The sequence below is a fragment of the Centropristis striata genome, chromosome 4 (genome assembly GCF_030273125.1).
Source record: "Centropristis striata isolate RG_2023a ecotype Rhode Island chromosome 4, C.striata_1.0, whole genome shotgun sequence".
Classification (NCBI taxonomy): Eukaryota; Metazoa; Chordata; class Actinopteri; order Perciformes; family Serranidae; genus Centropristis; species Centropristis striata.
In genome coordinates this window covers 2,680,638-2,702,399 of record NC_081520.1, presented here as the reverse complement: position 1 = coordinate 2,702,399, position 21,762 = coordinate 2,680,638, and the positions used below count along the sequence as shown (strand labels likewise).

Below are 21,762 nucleotides of genomic sequence, written 5' to 3'. Positions count from 1 at the left end.
AAGCACCTAAAGCAATAAAGATTTCCAGACTCCTGAACTTTTTCTACGAATCAATCCAAACTTGGTTAGTTTGTTTTTTTCCAACATAAACACGGTTCTGTGGAGTTCGTAACGTTTGGTTCTCATGAATATAAAAAATCAGCAGTTAACCTTTGCAGTACAAAAAATAAAAACAGGATTATGTTATAACGTATATATTAATACAGGGACATAATCATTATAATTTCATAGTAACAGTCTTATTCCTGTAATTATCAAATACAACTTTTTCCTGCCTCACAAATAACTATAATAAAGAGATTGAAAAACAACTGACTTATGTTCTACACATAAACAAACAATATCTGTTAGTAAATATTAACACATTAATAATAAAATTAGAGGTTACATTTTCAAAATGACTCTAAAAGTGATTTATAATACATTCAGTTTGTGTAGCGTTTCTCTAGATACTTAAAAGACGCTTTAATAACCATTTTGGTACATAATTACCTTGCATTAAAAAACATATTGCAAAGAGTTTGTTTTGTTGATTTTTACATCAGGATGTTGTGACTTATATTTTGTATTTTGATATTTATTGCAGTCTAACTTTAACACTTGATGGTGATAAACCAGACGATTCATTTTATCCACATATTTATTCTGTCATAGCTGAATTCTGTTTAAATACCAGTTTAAAAAATATAAAAAATTATTGAAAAATTATTTTTCATAATACTTTTTTTTTTTTTTTTAATCTAATTGTTCTCTAACATTTTCTAGTTATATCTTCATGTTTCAGTTCTGCAGCTAACATAATTTGTTTTTGTCAATAAAAACAAAAACAAAAAAAAACATTTTTTAATAAAAATATTTAAGTTGAAACTCTTGCTGGTTTCCATGGCAGCTTCCCGTCGCTCTCCTGAGCTTCTTTATGTTGTCGGGTCATGTTGACTGAATTTGTGAGAAAAAATAAAGTAAATATACGCTTTTCTCCTTCCTCCCTACCGTGACAGTGGTGGAATGAAACAAAGTACTTTTGAGTACTTCTACTTTGTGTGGCTGTAAACTTCTACTTCATCACCACACAGGTTATTAGTATTTAATATAATCAACACATTTGTGCATGTGTTTTTACCAGTATTCAGATCCTTTACTTCAGTAAAAGTACTAATACCACACTGTGAATTACTCCACTACAGTAAAAGTACTAAAACCACACTGTGAATTACTCCACTACAGTAAAAGTACTAATACCACACTGTGAATTACTCCACTACAAGTAAAAGTCCTGCATTCAAAACTTTCTGAAGTAAAAGTACAAAAGTATCGGCATCAAAATGTACTTAAAGAATCAAAAGTAAAAGTACTCGTTATGCAGAATGGACCCACTCTTATTTTTTATATATATTCCAAATTATTGTATTATTTTTTATGCATTATTTTAGGCAGCTTTTTACTTTTACAGGCATGGTTAATTTGAACTAATACTTTTATTTGGTTAAACTTATAAACATGCATAATACTTTTAAATATAAATACTTTTATGTTAAATCCCAACCTGAAAAGTAACTAAAGCTGACAGCTAAATGTAGTGAAGTAGAAGTATAAAGTTACATAGAAATTTAAATACTCAAGTACACATACCTCAAAAGTGTACTTAAGCACAGTACTTGAGTAAATGTACTTAGTTTCCATTTCATTCCATCACTGTTGTATTTCTACTGCTACTGAAGTAAAAGATGAGTACTTCTGAGATCCATAAATATAAATAAATAACATTTAAATATTTTTCGGATCATATATAAATATAAATAACATTTAAATATTTCCGGATTATATAATAACGAGAGAATGAAAAACATGTAATGTGTTGAAGACAGAGTAGATTTTCATTTCTAATAAAAATAAGCGACAATTGATATATTTTAAGACAATAAGCTTATAGAAGATGAAATAAAGCTGGTGAAGACACTGAGAGGCAGAAACAGAAAGAGCTTTATTCTTCTTTCATTTGGAAGAAAAAAATAAAAATCCCCCCCTGAAATTAAACACATTCTAGTTGATGTACGATGATGAAAGTTTTATTGCCATAAACAGTGTAGGAAAAAAAAAAAAAAATGAGCAAAAAAGAGAAGTTAAGAGGCGTTTCTTTTTTTATTCTAACGTACAGTAAAGCAAATGTCCAGCTGTTTATCAGCGACACAAAGCGACGCAGACTGAAACCGAGAGAAACCATTTGAGTGAAGCACCTGAAAACCTCCACCTGGACCTGAAGGACTCTTTCTGTTTGTGGCAGCAGGAAAATTAAAAGAGGAAAAAAAAAAAAATCAAGGAATGCAAAAAAAAAAACAAAAAAAAAAAAACTACATACCAAACGTCACTGTACGATAATTATTTTTTTCATCAATTTTTACAAAACTTTATTGGTGGCAGTAGGCTTCTACAAGATGCACACTGAAAAAACAGAAACAGCACAAAAACCTTTAAATGTCTTCGTCCCTGCTGGTGACACTGAGGACGTGTCAGCGCCACCTTCTGGCCGGGGGGTTAAATGACTCAGGGCTGCAATCAAAGACAGGTGAAGAAGAAACACAAAAGGAAGAGATGAAGAAAAAAAGGGAAGGAAAAAATAAAATTAAGGATAACAGGGAAAAAAAACATCTTTACGTCATGTTTCCTATCATGTCCCTCGTCTTTCTTCCCCTCTTTTCTTTTCTTTCCTTCCTTTCTGTTGGACTCTCAACGACCCGCTGATAGATACAGGCATGGAAAAAATGATTGTTTTCTTCAAATTCTTGTTCATTTTAATGCCTGGTACAACTACAGGTACATTTGTTTGGACAAATATAATGATAACCACAAAAATAGCTCATAATAGTTCAATTTAAGAGCTGATATCTAGACATTTTCCATGGTCTTCTTGATAATTATTTTGGTTATTATCAAGAAAAACATGTTTTTTTTAATTAAGAAAATGGCTAGATATCAGCTCTTAAATTATAAGCCATTTTCTTAATAAAAAAACATGTTTTTCTTGATAATAACCAAAATCATTATCATGAAAACCATGGAAAATGGCTAGATATCAGCTCTCAAATTATAAGCTATTTTTTTGTTGTTATCATTATATTTGTCAACAACAAAAAATAGCTTATAATTTAAGAGCTGACATCTAGACATTTTCTTAATAAAAAAACATGTTTTTCTTGCTAATAACCAAAATCATTATCAAGAAAACCATGGAAAATGTCTAGATATCAGCTCTTAAATTGAACTATTATGAGCTATTTTTGTTGTTATCATTATATTTGTCCAAACAAATGTACCTTTAGTTGTACCAGGCATTAAAATGAACAAGAAACTGAAGAAAAAGGGTGGTACAATAATTTTTTTCATGTCTGTAGATGGATGGACGGACGGACAGTTGGGAGGATAAAAAAAAAAGGAAAAGATGGAAAACAGAAACAAAGAGGAGAAATGAAATCTAAGTGAAGACACTTTCTTGTTATTGTGTTTCTTCACCTCCTTCCTCGTCTCTGAATCTAAGAGACCAGTAACTTATTTAATATATAATAATAAATAAGAGCTTCAGCTTCGTTGTTCTTTTTATTATAAGGAGAAGTTCACAGGGTTCAATGCCGGAGCTTAAACTGGTTTGATTTGATGAAAACTGTCCGAACATGTTACGTTAAATTATAAAGTCACTTACTTGAAATAATCGATACAGCATAGTATCGCAATATTTTATGTGGTGATATTATATAGATTCATGGCCGCCAAGTGTTTATATTTAGTGTTTTATTTAACGTCAGTATTTTAGCCTTTTTTTCCCCATCTTAATACATTAGAATATGATGGAAAAGTCCATTTCCAGTAGTTCAAGTCAAATAGCCCCAACCAAGTATTGTTCAGAGGCCAACATTTCCATATTAAACATACTTTTTAAAATGGGTCTTTTGTAATATTACAATTTTTTGAGACACTGAATTTTAGGTCTTCATTAAATATAAGCCATGATCATTATAATTAGAAGAAATTAAGGATAAAAAGATGTATAGATCCATTACACACAGAATGAAACATTTTATATCTTTATATAATGTGTTATTTCAACTTTTTGAATTGAATTAAAAAAAAAACTTTTCTATGATATTCTAATTTATTGAGATGCACATGGTGTATATATATATATATATATATATATATATATATATATACACACACACCATGTGCGTCATGATATCGTGTTGAAATTACGATGCAAAGTAAGACTGTTTTTATGTTTCATTCAAAAATAAGTAAGAACAGTGAAGATAAACTTGTTGAAAGTTTGATTAAATGCTGCAGTTGTTGTCGTCCATACATGTTTGATATCACTTCATCATTCCGCCTCAAACGGGCAAAAAACTTTTTGGAATTTCAAATTGTCTGCGTTTTTTTTTTTTCGTAACACAATAGCACCAAAATATGAGACTGGAGAAAGAATGAAAGAGAAAATAAATGAAGGATAAAAAGGGGAAAGAAAGAAAGGAAGAAGCATCGTCACGTGTGTCAGAAGAAAAAAAAAAGTAAATAAGCTAGTGAAGAGAACTTCCTGTTCAGGTGAAGCTTTCAGTGGATCAGCGGACCAATCAGAGACACTGTTCAGTGCAGACTTCTCGCTTTTAAATCTGATTGGACGAAACATGCCACAATGTCATTATTATGCATCTAACTATGTGTCAGCCAGACAACCAATCAGAGGAGCCTTAGCTTTTGGGCCACGCCCCTCCCTTGCTGCGTTCAGGGTGTGTGGGAAACCATGATTGTAGTTTATTTAACTGTCGGTTTCAGAATTTTGATTGCAGCAGGAAACTGTTTTTCCCTTTTTTTGTTCTTCACAGGACCTGAACACAGTGTCCGTTAAAAAAAAAAAGGCCGTCCTGACACAGAATAAACTCCACCCACCGTAACATTAAGCTGGATAAATAAATAAATAAAAAGATTGAAGCTGGAGAATCTGATTGATGAGTCACCATGGCAACAAGCAACAGCAAAGAAAGACCAAAAAAGGAACTCCACCAATCAGGGCGAGGGGGCATGGCTTCAGCTGAACGACTACAAAATACAAAAAAACAAAACAAAAAAAAAAAACCTCTGGGCTTCTTTCTGTTTGGGAGTAAATGGAGGGTGACTTTTTGACCCAGTGGCTGAGGAGCAAGGGGGCGGGGCTACAGGACAAAGCAGCTATGACATCACAGTAAGCGGAGGTGTTGGTGAGGGCGGGGCTGGGGCGGGGCGGGGCGGGGCGGAGAAACCCAAAGTTGAGACATGCATTCACAAGCTGCTCGTTGTGTTTGTGTTTACAGGGTTATTATTCATCAGAGTGTCAGAGTGTTTATTCCCACTAAGAATAAATATTCTGCTCAAACTGAACTCAAACAGGAAGAAGAAGAAGAAGAAGAAGGAGGAGAAGAAGAAGAAGAAAAAGAGGAAGAAGAGGAGGGCGGCGTCCAGTCTGTCTGTCAGGAAGGAATGCTAACTGTGGAGTTTAAACTCATCCCGCTGGCGTTTTTTCTGTTTTTCCTTGTTAAAGTTCTCTATCTGTTCACCCTCACCCCTCCCTCTCTCCCCCCCTCCCCCCTCCCCCTTCCCCCTGGCCCTCACGGCCTTCAGTCTCTTAAGGTTTTTCTCTGGGGATCACCTCCTCTCTCGGCTTGGCTCCGCCGAAGATGGCAGAGTTCGGGTTGGCGACCTGGTTGAGCGGCGCGGAGGAGGTCCGAGGCTTCAGCTGCAGCCGAGGCCGCTGTGCACGCTCCTCTGTAAACAAACAAACAAACAAGCAAACAAAGACGTCAAATCACAAACCTAATACCTTTGTGACCAAACCACAAATTTAGGAATTATGCGATGGATTTACTATTATAAGAAACTTGTATCGTGACTCAAGTGTTGGGATAAAATCGTATCGTGGGGCCGACACGCTGATTCACACTTCTAAGGCCTTTATACACTGTGTTTTGTGAATAATTTGCATGTGACTTTATTTTTTCTTATTGTTGTGTTGTGCTTTCACACAGAATTAAAATATTATGGCTTTACTTTGTTTCGAAATTAGTTTTAAAGGGCACTACAAAGATCGATTTTCCAATAATATTTGAATAGTTTCCAACGAATATCAATGTTCAATGTGTATGTGCTGGATGGTGTGCGTACCTTATGAAAAGTGTTTTATGGAGTTGCAGACATTGTAGTGTGGTATGTAATGTACGAATACATACTTCCTACAGGCACTGCACTAGTACTACTACATGCAACAACCTATTTAACCTATTTAACTTGCTAAAATATATTTTCTCCAATGTGAAATATCTGTAAAATGCAAATTACTCTCAGGAAAACAAACAAATATACATATATATATTAATAATAAATGGCAAATAACTACAAATAAATGTATGTATAGAATGTGTATAGAATGTATGTATACGTTCTTTATTATTATTATTATTGGGCGGCTGTGGCTCAGTTGGTAGAGTTGGTTGGCCCCCAACCGAAGGGTTGGTGGTTGGATCCCTGACCATGGCAGCCTACATGTCGAAGTATCCTTGAGCAAGATACTGAACCCCAAATTGCTCCTGATGCTGTGTTCATCGGTGTGTGAATGAATTCCCAATGGTGGCAGGTGGCACCGTTTAGGGTAGCCTCTGCCACCAGTGTGTCTGTATCTTGAGCTGCAGTGAAAACTAAATTTCTCCACTGTGGGATTAATGAAGTCACATCTTATAAAAGTACAATTAAACTCAACGCAGAATAAAAGTCAAACCTTCAGACGGTTCCCGGAAGTCTGTCGTTCCTCCACGGGGGGGTCCCCCCTCTCTAAAGCGCCCTGGTCCTCCGCCTCCAGGTCCTGCGGCTCCGCCCCTTCTGTCACCAGGGCGACCGCCACCGCCTCGACCCCTCCCCATGTAGTCGTCATCTCTAAAACCTACAGAGGTAGACAGACAGGTGAGTCCGCAGACAGACGCCCTCGGCTGTCCTGCAGCGTCTGGAACCTGCTGGAAAGTGACCGGTGAGCATGAGATGGTTGAGGTGAAGGGGATGATGGGAAAAAAACTTCAGGATGTGGAACCAGGATAAGGGGGTCAAAGGTCAACAGTGTTGGTTAGATTGATGTCATTAAGGATAAAGATTAATTAAGTGTTGTTTATTTCAGTTTAGAGGAGGAGTTTTAGTTGTGATTTGGTTTTAGTTTGTTGCACATTCTGCATATTTACTTGAATAGAAAGTGGACATTTGGGCATTTCTTGCTTTATTAACCCTCTGAACCCAAAAAAAACACTGGCGGTTTGAAACGTAGCCAAAAACACTCCACTTATCCTAGAAAGAAACTGTTTTTTTATTCCAACAGCCATTTTCCATGATTTTCTTGATAATAACCAAAATCATTATAAAGAAAACCATTAAAAATGTCTAGATATCAGCTCTTAAATTAAACTCTTATCAGCTATCCTTGTTGTAAACATTATTTTTGTCCAAACAAATGTACATTTTGTTGTACCAGGCATTAAAATGAACAAATTGAAGAAAACAAGGGTTTAATATTTTTTCCATTTTCCATTACTTATTACTAGATTCTATTGTATTTTAAAAAAAGAGAAAAATTCAACTTGTTTTCTCCTTTTTATGATTAATGGCATAACTGAAACATTTTTGAGTTGTTCCCACTTCCAGCCATGGTTGTGCTGATTCCATAGAGCTGCAGGACTTATATATATATATATATTATATATTACAGTAAAATACAAGGCCACAGTGAGTAAAATGTAAAAAGAGCAAAAAATGCACTGAAACAGCTGTTATGGTTCAGAGGGTTAAAGTGGTCAGTCCATCTCATTCACTATATTTTTGCACTTATTGTACTTTTAATCCTTCAGATTGATTTTAATGCTCGCCTCTAGATGGCACTACAGTAAAACTATATTGACATTATGAATAAGAGCACTTGTTCAGGTTAGTTTAGATCTAATGGTTAGTTCAGGGACACTGTCCTGTGTTCTGATTGGCCGGCTGGGATCCAACCATCTCTGATCTCGCACCTCCTCCTTGTTGGTCGAAGTCGTCACGATTGTCACTTCTTCCTCCTCTGGGAGCTCCTCGAGGACCTCCTCCTCCTCGTCCTGCAGAGTACAGGGGGAGTTAACACTGAGAGAGGGGAGGAGAGGGAGAAAGAGAGAGAGAGGGGGGCAGAGGAGAGAGGGAAAGAGAGGGAGGAAACAGGGGAGGAGAGAGGAGAGGAGGAAAGGAGAGGAGAGGAGGAGGCTGTGCTGGAAGAACAACACTGAAGAACCGAAGCTTGTTAGTCGTCCATCAGCCAATCAGAGAGGAGATGTTGGAGAGAAGAAGCTTGAAGGAGAATTCTGATAAATCTGTTTATATATATTTTAATTTATTTCTAATTTAAGGTTTAACTACTGACCAGGTGAGTTTGTATCAGGTGGAGGAGAGTTAAAGGGTGGGGGTGGGGGGGTCTCTGGAGGTGAAGATGAGATGATAAAAAGGATGAAGCGTGAAAGACAAAGTCCTCCTCCAAGTCAAACAGTGACAGCAGTTTTTTTTTTTTGTTTTGTTAACCCTCTGAAGCCCACTATTAACAGGGATGTTGCTGTTTTTTTATATTGCCAAAATTACAGTTTATCGTAGAAAGAAATTGTAAAAACAGGCATTATTATGGAATATTGAACTTTCCCACGGTCCTTGATCCTCCGTTCTAAAGTTTTCAGTCAGAAAAAGTAACCAAAAAGAAGCTTGACATTGTGATATTTCTGTCACAATCACTTTATTCTACATGTCTCATTTAAAATGTGGCCAAAATACACAGTTTGGAATAACTAGATCCTGTTAAAAACATTTAATTCTGCTCCTCAGAGACACTGTGGAGCCTGTGAATATTCACTGAAAATCAGACAGAACCGAAGGCTGTTTACACAGAGCCGAGGGGAGAGGACAGGAGAAGTTGTAAAAACGCAATAGTTCAATATTTATAATATGTAGACACTACTGTTTTTCCAATATTCAAAACACTTGTGGGCATTTGAAAAACGTGCCGATTCCATTTTATTCCAATTTAAAATATATAAAATTAAACTGTGTTTTTCCTTTGACTAAAGTCACTGTAATGGTGTTCTTCTGCACAAAAGACACTTTAGAGCTGTATTTCCACTCAGAGCTGCAGGATTTATAGAATTTAAATTTACATTTAAATTTGAATATTGCAGTGAAATACAGTACCTGAAATGGCTTGTTCAGAGGGTTAAACAACATTAAGTTTCAGTAACTTGGAGAAGAAACGACAGAAGAGGAAAACTTCATAACTTCAGTTCCAATAAAACACACACTCACTCAACAGGTTTGTGACCTACTTTCTCCTGACGTGCTTTCGGCGTGCGTACCTCTGCCCTCGTCTTTCCTGAAGCCGAAGCCGCCGCCTCCTCCTCGCTCTTGCCTCCGTCCCTCTGCAATGTCCACCCTCAGTGTCCTTTGATCTAGCAGCTGCAGGGGTCAGAGGTCACACGTTGCAATCATTATTACATCATTTAACACACCCTTTGTATAAAAAAAATCTACACTACTGGTCAAAAGTTTTAGAACACACCAACTTTACCAGAATTTAATTGAAAATGATGCAGTTTAATGTCTCAGTGTACTCTGAAATTAATGCACATTTGCAAAATTTAAAATTCTTTATTGAGCATGATAGTGTTTTGAAAGTAAAAAAAAAGATTCAAAATGACATTTTATGTTGGACTAAAAAAAGACACAAAATGACAAAAAAAGACACCAAAAGACACAAAATGACCAAAAAAAGACACCAAAAGACACAAAATGACTAAAAAAAGACACAAAATGACCAAAAAAAGACACAAAATTACAAAAAAAGACACAAAATTACTAAAAAAAGACACAAAATTACTTACAAAGACATAAAAATAATTCAAAAATGGACAAAATAGCCCAAGACTCCACAGAGTTAAGTTGTTAACCCATTTCTTGTTCCCTGAAAAAGGCCTACTTGTATAATTCTGAAATGTACATTATTTTCCAGTTTTGGTTAAGCTTACCTTTTTTTATTTACCTCTGGCAGTTCACCACATTTGACTTGAACTGCTTGAATTTCAATAAAAAACTGGAAAAATTGGGGTGTTCTAAAACTTTTGACCGGTAGTGTTTTTGTGAAGAGTGGAAACAATAAAGACATATCTACTGTATGTAGGGCAGCAACCAATTACTTGACTAATCGATAATGAAAAAAAATGGCCGCCAGGTTTGAAAAATAGATTTCCTAAAAAATAAAATAGGGTCCAAAATACACATTTTATACATACATATTTATCTATAGTTTTGCGAGCTTGTCAAAAACGCTGGTTAGCTTGTTGAAGCATCATAACAGTCGTGATGTTGAAATGGTAGTTCGCTATAGCATATCATTTTTCCTAAAAACCATAAAAACATCTAAACACAACAAAAGTGGTGTTTATTCTGTTGATAGGCCTGTCACTATTATTACTATATCGACGTCTCGTTTGAAATATAAAATGGACATGATAGTTTTTTTCTGGACTCCATATTTTGTCATTTAAATGCGTGTTTGTTTACATAAGCCATCAACATTTTCGCCTGGGAGGATAAAAGTTGACGCGTTCTGGTTGTAAAGTACTTTTTGTGCTTTCTTTGTGTTGTGTTTAAAGTAGGGACGGGACTTTAACGCGTTAATTAAGATTAATTAATTACACAAAAATTGACGCATTTTAATCACACTTATTTTTGCACCGTGAATTTCTCACTGAGTTTCAGGCGGACCAATTATACTGGATTATATTTATCTAGGACATTTTAATATTTCTTTTCCATAATTTAATTCCAATGTTTAATATTCTTGATATTTAAAAATGACTTGCTGTTGAAAACGATGTTTTAGATTATTATGCCCCAATATCATTATATTTGTGGCATAAAATGGTCCTAAAACAACATCAACGATATTATCATTTATGGTGACAGTTACTGGGAAAATATATCGTCCTAACAATGTGTTGTAGTAACAGGCCGACCTGCTGAACACAACGTGTCAGCATCAGAAACGTGTGTTTGCCACAGAGCCTATTTTCTGCCATGATCCAAAATTTCATTGCAAAAATCCCTTTTTTTTTTTTTTGTAAAGCACTTTGTGTTACATTTCTGTAAGTGCTATATAAATAAAGTTTGATTTGATAGGAGAATTCTTAATAGACCCCATGGTGATAATACTTGATCAAATTTCAACTGCGATTTTGTGAAAAGCGAAGCAAATCATTGCTTTTGTGAAGCAAATTTCAACTGCGGTTTTGGTAAGCGTTTGGACCAATAAAGATCCAAGTCTTGTGACCCGTTTATACTTGAAACAATGTTTCTATATTTAACTATAGCAGATTGGTGGAGCCCCAAAGTGAGGCTTTTCTGAGCTCTTTTCACGTCGATTTCCCATTATTTTCAATGGGAAAATTGGAGCAAAACTTTTAGGGATTTTTTACGAAAATGTCAAATCTCCGATAAAAGACATAGCCCACCATGCCCGATCGTTTCCCAATTAAGATGATTAATAATAATAATAATAATAATATGTACGGCGAAGATTAAAAAGCAAAAAAACTGTTCTTCAGTAATGAAAAAGAACCAGTAAGAGTAATGACACCTCCAGCAGTTTGCCACAGGAATGAGTTCTTAAACCTGGAGGAAAGTTTTATAGTATTTTAACGCCATGAGGTCTCTACTCTCTAATTCAATAAGGATTTTGAACTGGGTTTGTTTTTGGTTAGATGCCTGAAATAAGGTCTGTGGTTACGTAAAATCTAAAAATTAAAGAGCACATTGTAATTGGTTTCCAAAGCAATCACATGTACAGTTAAGATGGAAAAATATGAATGTGTTGATCTGTACCAGTGCTCCAAAAACACACCGTACCATGTGGTAAAAGACTATTTATTTATTTAGGAAAACAAATTGATATTTACATTTTCCCATTGACATATGGAATTACTTTTATCAGGATAGAAGCAGAGCAGTCAAACAATAAACTCTGGATGGAGAGAATAAAGGATTAAGATACTCACAGCGCCGTCGTACGTCAAAGCTTCTTTTAGAGATTCCAAATCTTCAAACTCAACATAACAAAAACCTGTAAAAGAGACAGAAAGACACAGTCAGTCTCCAGGTTCGGTTAGGAGCAGCCACTTATAGCTGAAACACAATGACCTCTGACCTTTGAACTTGTCTGTCTCTTTGTCTCTGACCAATCGGACGCTGCGGATGTTGAGCTCTTTGAAGATGATGTCGATGTCTCCCTGCACCGTGTTGAACGGCAGGTTTCCCACGTACGCTGTGAACGGAGGCTCTGTGGGCAGCTCCTTCTGCTTCCTGGGGCCTCCGGAGCCGCCGCCGCCACGGGGCCTGCAGATCCAGAGCATTATGTCGTTAATATATATATTACAGGCATGTAAAGTGGCTACAGCTTCATGTTTTACGCACAGACGTGAAAGTAACGACACTTGATAAATAAATGTCAATGCATCAACAATTAAAAAAAATAAATAAATAAGCCCGCATCACAACTACTAATATTAATTGACAGAATACTTACATTAATATACTTTCATTTGTATTTATATATGTAAAAAACTGACTTTTTTTGGGTGGGTTTTTATATATATATATATATATATTGTTGATGGGTTTTTTTTTATTTTTTTATTCTTCATGCATTTTTTGTGTATTTAAAAAAATGTCCCTGGTTGCAAACAGCAATAAAAACACTATATAATATTAATATTGTTTTCCACTTTCACAGAGATAAATCTGTCCTGATCATAATGATGATCAATGAATATTAATTGTCACAATATTTACATTTAAATAGATTTTGATATATATATATATATATAAACCCACCCCAAAACATTTATTACAAAATGGGTTTTTTTTATTCTTCATGCATTTTTTTGCATTTAAAAATAAATTTGAAAAAATAAAAAAATAAAGAATAAATGTTCCTAAATAATTAATTTTCACAATTTTAACCGTTTCAATGCCTCTTTGTTTAAATAATGCAACCGTTTTTTTTAAGATATATATATATATATATGTATAGATTTCTTTATGTAAAAGGCAAACTTTCAGTCAGATAGTGATTCATTATAATGTCATGTGATACAATTTCAAGCAGTTTCAAAACAAGTGTAATATAGTTTATAAATTTATCAAGCTTAGAAAAAGTATAACAATATAAATAATTGTTAAAAGATATGACATTTTTAAAGATACTCAAAGAACAAAATGAAATGAATGAGGAAATAAAAAATACAGAAATCAAAAGCTGGATTTTAGTTAATGACAGTTCAGGTTTGAAGAGGCATTGGGAGGCATTTATTGTTTTTGTTTCATTTTATGTTTTATATATTGATGTCAATTAAAAAAGAAATTCACATTCATATTCTATAAAGTGTTAATATCTATTTGAAAAAGTTGTACTTGCATTATTATAGCCTTAAACTAAAAAAATGTTTTTATCGTTCTGGGACAATGAATATATTATCCATTAAAAACGTGTTACTGTGCCTGGCTAGTTTAAAGCACTGCACAATCCATGCACAAATCATGAAAACACATTAAAAAAAAATATCACTATTTTCTGCCAGCACCCGGACCAACCAGGACGGCGAACACGTGAAATAAAAGCTGTGCCCGTAACTCTCAGCCATACATGCACCTGTGCAGTTAATGTGTCCTGCAGATTCTCACGCACTGACCAACATACATCCATTTTCTCCAGCAGCGTAAAACAAAAGTATAACTGATAATGTGGCAGCAACACTGGCTGCACAGGGACAGACGGTCCGCAGCAGCAGCTGGTAAACACTCTGACCTCCAGCACAAGGGCTGGGTTTAAAAAATCTATTATAAATTTCACTTTCCGATATCGATTCATAAATACTGAGATCGATCTTTATAGATAGATAGATAGATAGATAGATAGATAGATAGATAGATTACTTTATTCATCCCCGAAGGGAAATTCGGTTGTCACAGCAGTCCGGTATTCAAGTACAATAAAATACAATAGAATAAAATACTGAGGTAGCATAAATAAAAACAATAGAAAAAAAAACACAGAATAGAACAAGGACACTTAAGAAGTTAAAAAAGTACATCAGTTGGTAGGATGGTTGGCAAGATGATGGTAATAATTAAACTGGTGATATGATGCAACAATGCTATAGTGACTAGACGGTATATAATAATAATAATAATAGTACAGTATATAATATAATATATATAATATAACATGTAATAATAGATAATAAACAATATAAAAATAAATAAAATGAAAAATATAAATAAAGTAATTTTAAATAAAATAATATGATATATAATATACAATAATAATAATAGTAATAATAATAATAATAAATAAGGCCGGTATATAAATATATGTATATTCCAGCATCAGTGTGAAGCTTTTTGGCCAGCCTTTCTTCCAATAGCTGCGTGATCTTTACCCTCGTCAGTGTCACGTGACTCTAAAGACGACGTCACAGGGTTATAAAGGCGCAGAGAGAAAAGATGAATGAAGCGCGACGTGCAGCTTATCTTTCATCCTTCAAACCACCTCGTTTATCTACGGCATCACAATTACTGAGCTCTTAACCCATTGAAGCCTGGAAAGCGGATACGCCATTTTGTAGTATTTGTATAAGCTCTCAAATACTTTTTGAATTTCATTTCTATCTGCTACAGAGGCTGAAAAATCTATTATTTAGTAGAAGCGTTGACACTTCTGTTGAATTTCCAGAAAAACTTCAGGTTTTAGGGGCTTATTTTAAAATCGCCCAGAGGTTTTAAAAGGCGTTTTAGGCGTCAATGGGTTAAAAACACTCAGCTGACGTGACAAATAAGCAAACTAGGGCTTGCATGTGTTCCTAGTTATTTACATGGTGTTTTTTTAGGGAGATTATCATCATTCTCAGGCAATAGCCGAGATCGCTACATATTCACAATGGCCCCTGTCGGCTGTTACAACAGGCTAGGGCTGGGCAAAAAAACTATGAAGATTATTATCGCGAAATAACTTTTCCTCAATAGAAATGTAAGTCATGGTTGATATAATTTCAATAGACCTCTTTCTATCCATGTTCTGACAGACAACACAAACAGCCAATGACAATAAGCGTAGGGCTGGGCGATATGGCCCTAAAAGAATATCCCGATATTTCAGGCTATTTTTGCGATAACGATATTCTTGACGATATTAGGAAATACTTAAAAAATTTTTTTTTGTCTGTATAAATAATTAAAAATCTAAAATGTAGTGTGAAGTGCAAATCTCAACAGTTGCCAAATACAAAAACATTTACTCTTGACTAAAAATAGCCATTTAGGGGTTTCGGGGGCATATTTTAATGACATTTTGTAAAGGAGAATAAAGGTTCTCGTATGTTTTATTTAAGGCATCTTATTTTGACAGTCTTCTTGTAAATTCTGTGGTGGATTCTCTTAACACACTGTGCTCTTATTTTGAAAGCTGCATGTGTTAAGCGACAGGGAGTAAGTAGCTTTTTGTGATTAAAACAACTTTAACCACTACATCAAGAAGTAGGAACGTTGCCAATATCATGATATGCATTTTTTTTAACCATAAAAAAAATATACCGATATTATTGTGAACCATACGATATGGCACACCCCTAAATAAGCGTAGCATGGTGTGGAGGGCGGAGTTACAGCCATGTCAAGTTAGGTTGAGAGCGCAGGAGAAGCAGTCATGTAAAGGTTAATACACACTCAGCAAGAACAGAGAAATGTGTTCTCCCTCACAGGGCTGCAAGAACAGAATGACGTCATTTTGCTCCTGCAGCCCTGGGAGAGAGAACATATTTCTCTGTTCTTGACACATCATCTGAGCAGAACTTTGTTCTTGTGTGGTGTCCCACAACTATTGTGTGATTGGTCAGAAATGTGAATGAGTGGTGTGCTGCAGTGGTAGGGCCCTGTGACAACTTCCCAGGAGTTCTGAGTTTCTTATGAAGTATGAAATGCCCCGTCCAGAAAAAAACTTTTTTCTTGTTCTTGCCACCTCGAGAACAAGAACAAATTTCTCTCTTCTTGTGGAGGATGTAAAGGGCTTCAAGGTTTTGGCTACTGATGTTGTGTACATTAGGAGTGAGAGTGAGGGAAAATGAAGACAGAAAAATGTTAACTTGAGCAAAAGCGTCACCAAAAAAAAGACACCGAGCACAGCCCGAGGCTCAAAAGGCTCAGAGGAACTAGTAGTGTGGAGATATTTCTGCTACTTAAAGTAGCATGCACTGCAAAATGTGTTGAAAGCATGTTCCTACAGAAACAGGTAACACCCAACAACACTAATCTTTCGTACCATTTATAAGCAGTGCCATCCTTTAAAGCAGCTATTCTCAACCTTGGGGTCGGGACCCCAATTGGGGTCGCGAGATGATTTCTGGGGGTCGCCAAATCATTTGTTTGTGTTTTTGGTCACTTAATGTGTTTTTTTGTTCATTTTGTGTCTTTTTAGGTCATTTTGTGTCTTTTTTTGATCATTTTGTGGTCAATTTGTGTCTTTTTTGGTAATTTGGTTTCCTTTTTTTGTTCATTTTGTGTCTTTTTTTAGTCATTTTGTGTCTTTTTTGTTCATTTTGTGTCTTTTTTGGTCATTTTGTGTCTTTTTTGATCATTTTGTGGTCAATTTGTGTCTTTTTTGGCCATTTTGTGGTCAATTTGTGTCTTTTTTGGTCATTTTGTTTACTTTTTTTGGTCATTTTGTGGTCAATTTGTGTCTTTTTTTGGTCATTTTGTGGTCAATTTGTGTCTTTTTTGGTCATTTTGTTTACTTTTTTTGGTCATTTTGTTTCTTTTTTGGGTGATCTGAACTGTGCGTGTGAGATTCTGTTCAGTGAGCGGGGGTCACGGACAACATGCCTGTTAAATTGGGGGTCGCGACTCAAAAAGGTTGAGAATTACTGCTTTAAAGCACAATGCAAGACTATATAGACTCAAGCAGGTGCTGGTGGCCCCTGTGTGCTAGCTGCACTAACGGGGACTTCATGTGCCTGTCTTTTATTTATGCCTTGTGGCACAAATGGACCAGGGATGGGCGTTTGGAAGAAACCTGCCAACTTGATCATCTATAACGTTAACTTTCAGTTTGCAAACTGGAGCTCTATCCAACTTCATTCTCAGCTCATTGGTTTATTGACGTACGGCCGCAGAACTGAACGCTCGGCGTGTTTCATTTCCGTGATACTGATACGCAGTCAGAGATAAAAATAAAACAATACGCAGATTAAAAATTCCACGTGACCGACCAAATTCTTAACGACCATTAATCGATCATCAATTAATTATTCCCATAAAAGGAGCCACAATTTATTTGTGGAGGCTCCTTCCTTCGATACAAAGTCAACATAAAGCGGTGATGGTTTTCTCCTTTGGTGAGGGCGGGGCTGAAATACGCTCCGTCTCTTTTACTCAGTGATGTATGCCGTCGAACAAGTCAAACCGAAATATTTTTAACTGTCCCCTGACACATTGTTACATCCCTAATAAGAATATGTGTATGCATGTATACTTACCTGCCTCTTTTGTTATGTATACCTGTTCAACTGCTCCTTAACACAAATATCTAATCTAATCACACGGCAGCAACTCAATGCGTTTAGGCTTGTAGACATGTTAGTCCAGCGGCTTAGGACCAGATTTGGGAAGAAAGTGGGGCACGTCGGACAAAAGCATCAAATTTTTTCCACATGCTCTCTATCATTATAGGTTTCAATTTTTGGTAGGAGCCACTTCATCAAGATTGCGGATCAGAGATGGCAGCCATATAAAATCTATGAGAACCAGTATATCTTCTAAGCCACTTAGAAGGTCAATCTTAGTGTCAAAATATACATTTTCTGGGTCAAAGAATAATTTAAAGCTACTGAGAATATCACTAGATGATCAAATAGATATGTTCATTTTGGCCATGTATTTACATAATTATTAGATTCCAAACATTTTCAGCTCAGGATTCTCTGCTGCAGCACTTGAAGCGAGTTGCCTACCAGTCTGGGTGAAAATGAACATTTCTATTTGATCAAATAATCATCTTGTGATATTCTCAACAGCTTTAAATGATTCCTTGACCCAGAAAATGTAGATTTTGACACCAAGATTGACCTTCTGTGTGGCTTGGAAGATGTATTGGTTCTCATAGACTTTATATGGGTGCCATCTCGGATCAGCAATCTTGATGAAGTGGCTCCTACCAAAAATTGAAACCTATGGTGATAGAGAGTATGTGGAAAAAATTTGGTGCTTTTGTCCAGCGTGTCCCCTTTATTTAGCTAAGCTGCCTGACTATGTTGAAGACAAGCTGCTGAAGTTCAAACTGAGCATCAGAATGAGGAACAAAGGTGATTTAAGTGACTTTGAACGTGCCATGGTTGTTGGTCTGAATATTTCACAAACTGATGATATAACAGCCATCTCTGGGGTTTACAGAGAATGGTCCGAAAAAGAGAAAATATCCTGTGAGCTGCAGTTCTCTGGGCCCAAATGCCTTGTTGATGCCAGAGGTCAGAGGAGAATTGACAGACAAATATTAACGGGCAGTTTATATATGTATATATAAAAGTCCTGCTAACATTTGTTATGGAACACTTCAAATGTATGTCAACATGAATATGCATAAAACAACCTTTCGTTGAAAATATAAATTTAAAAAATCCTACAAATGAAAAAACTTGCCAAAATAAGTCAAAACTTATGAGAAAATTAGACTAAATTGGTCTTAACTAATGTCTAGTTTATTTACTTTACATAAATATAACATATCCGAACAATGATTGTCTTTGAAGAGTTGTCTAACTGATTATTCCAGTGCCAAACATGGCGGAAGTGCAGCGAAAGAAGGAAAAATACACAAAAAACATTTTTTGTTGGTGCATTTAATTTAAAAAGTGACATGCACCAGGGCCTGCTTCAGGGTCTGAGCGTGTGTTTTGCATAGTGTATTTTGCCTGCTGATATATTGATAATATAAAAAGGATTATAATGCAAGTACACCCTTTCAAAGTAAAAAAAAAAACAAAAAAACTTTTAACTCTTAAGAATATTCACAAATGAATATGGGAAAAAAAATATATTAAAATATTCTCAATAAATAAAAGAACAGAGCAGAAATGTTTTTTTATTTCTGTTCATTGGGCTTAGGTGCTGTGAAAACATGCTTTGGTCTTAGTAAAGTCTGTTGAACATCATGTTGGTGCCATTATTAAGGGAACAAAACTGCATAGAAACACAAAAATTACTTTAACAATTTATCAATAAAAAATGAAAATAGTTGGCGATTATTTTTCGATTGGTCAACTTATTGTTGCAGATCTATTATCATTATTAAATGAGGACTTTTTCTTTTAAATGTTACGTTATTTAGAAGACTTTTTTCATTATTGTAAGTGTGGTTAAGAGTCTGCATATATTTACATGAATAAGAGTAATTATTTTCTTTTGCAAGTCTTAAGCCGAACATAGAACAAGTTGGTTGGTTTCTTTCATCAGCAGCAGTCAATAGATAGAAAATCATTTAGTAATTGCAGAAACTACTTTCTGTCAGCTATTGTCAGTCTTATATGTTTGAATTTTGGATTGAGGGTCAGAAGGCAATTTGTACTTTTTTTTCTTATGGAAATTGAAAAAATAATAACTAGTTAAAGAAAAATCTTTTTATATGCTCAAGACTTTTTGTCTTTTAACAAATCAATAAATACTAAAGAAATTAGTAAAAGAATAAATAATGACAATAAAAATGATACATTTAAAAGGCATATTTTGTGTGCCATGGACTTTTTAATTTCTTATTAATCAATAATATTTTTGAAGCATAAAACTTAATAATTTGAAGCTTAATACGTATACATTTAAAGAATTTTCTTTTTGTCCATAATATTAGGTCCCGAGTATCGTTTTTTTAATACCTGTATTGTAGTTTAAATATCTGATATTGTGACTCTGAATTTTAAAAAGAAAAAAATATATAATTTTCTGTGCCTAGGACCTGTTTCTTTTTGAAATGGGTAAAATACTAATAACAATAATGATAATATCACATTTACTGTGCCATTTTATAACAAATTTTAAAATCTCATTTTGGATGCTTATGATTAATTTTCTTTTTACAAATGAATAACTTAAAGAGAATGTACCTAGGACATTTTTTTTACTAATGGATACAATAACAATAATATCAAAAGGGAAAATAATTATTCTATTTAGTGGTCCTACAATTATTTTTCTTTTTGCCATAATACTGAAAGAGATATTGATTATCTTGTATTGAAGTTTAAAAATCTGGTATGATGAGAACCTTAGTTAGTAAATTATTAAAGCGACCCTGCAGTAAATAAATAAAGCATCCTAAGTTTTTTTAGTATTCCTTTAATTCCTGCAGACATCCTGAAAAAAAACTCTCAAAAATCAGGTTTTTCACTCAATTCAGTTAAAAATCACATAAAATAACAGGCCAGTAAACAGCAGCTAACCCGATATTAACTGTAAAAACTCAGAAACGTATCGATAAGCAACAACCCCGATCGATATCCAGCCTCATGTTCGGTAACTACGTGGATGAATCTGCAGCTGCGGACACATGATGCAGCCATGCGGGCAGCCTGCAGCTGCAGCTCCGCCACCACCTCCACCTGCTGCGGCCTCCTGTCCCGCCCGGCCCGGCCCGGCCCGGCCTCTCCCCGGGGCAGCCCACTGATACAACCACCGGACAGATGAACGGGACTCTGTCAGGGAGCTCCGGGGCGACCCACACACCACATCTGCCCCGTTTGTGTCGCTACGCTAGCCCCCTTGCTAACAGTTAGCATGTTAGCTCCGGAGCTAACAGTTAGCATGTTAGCTCCGGAGCCGCGGTGTTTCCCAGCTGCTGTCACCGGCCTCCTCGCGCTCCCACGGCGTAGCGCTTAGCAAGCGCCGGGCGGGACGAGCTCCGAGGCCTGGTCGCCCTGCACCGAGGCTCGGGGCGGCCAGCAGCGGGAAACATAGCGACGGTCCGGCCGGGGTTTATGTTTTAAGCGCGGAGCCGAGACTCACCCTCTTCCGCCGCCGAAGCTTCCATATGTCCGGTCCCGATCCTCGTAGTTGTCGTAGTCCGCCATTACTGCTGCTGTGTGTCGGAGGAGGAGGTCCTGCACGTCACACACAGAGCGGGTTTAGCTGTCCACAGAGCGCCTGACCGGGAACACACTAGCTACACTTTAGTTTCACAAGTTGCTCGTACTACTTTAAAACAAATGTGTGTTTCTGTTGTTGGTGTAAAAATATGGAATTTAAAAGGTTGTACAGACATTAATAGATTTAAAAAAATGTATAAATGCAGAAAAAATTGTCAATATGTACCAGAATCTTAAACTGATTGTTTATGATCAGTTGTTTTTTTGGTCTTTTGTTTTTGAGATGATAACATGTGCTTGTATGGGTTTTTGTTTGTTTTTGTCTTGTTTGTTTTTGTTGTTTCAAGTGTTTTGTTTTGTTATAATCAAAGTTTTGTTGGTGTAGGCTACTGAAAATCCATCGTATGTGATGTCAGACCATCTTTTTTTACTTTTATTGTTCAAGTAGGGGGCAGACAAACATAAGAAATGTTTTCTTCTTGCTGCTCCTTTCTAATCATGAAGGTGTAGAGAGTGTCTCTGTACA

At 35.7% G+C, this 21,762-nt stretch overlaps 1 protein-coding gene across 3 annotated transcripts; it reads right to left on the bottom strand.

The window, feature by feature from the left end:
- Positions 1-1,962: 1,962 nt before the first annotated feature.
- eif4h (eukaryotic translation initiation factor 4h) lies at positions 1,963-21,307 on the bottom strand. 3 transcript variants are annotated; one of them, XM_059331812.1, is made up of 8 exons: positions 21,157-21,307; positions 12,263-12,450; positions 12,114-12,178; positions 9,387-9,516; positions 8,064-8,144; positions 6,791-6,952; positions 5,669-5,784; positions 1,963-2,547 (listed from the first exon to the last, which is right to left on the bottom strand). In XM_059331812.1, exons 1-8 carry the CDS (start codon positions 21,219-21,221, stop codon positions 2,542-2,544), a joined length of 813 nt encoding a protein of 270 aa, XP_059187795.1. In that variant the 5' UTR covers positions 21,222-21,307; the 3' UTR covers positions 1,963-2,541. The 3 variants fall into 3 exon arrangements, with proteins under 3 accessions (XP_059187795.1, XP_059187794.1, XP_059187796.1); XM_059331811.1 differs by lacking the exon at positions 1,963-2,547 and having other exon boundaries at positions 5,645-5,784; XM_059331813.1 differs by lacking the exon at positions 1,963-2,547 and having other exon boundaries at positions 5,645-5,784; positions 9,417-9,516.
- Between the last annotated feature and the right edge of the window lie 455 nt (positions 21,308-21,762).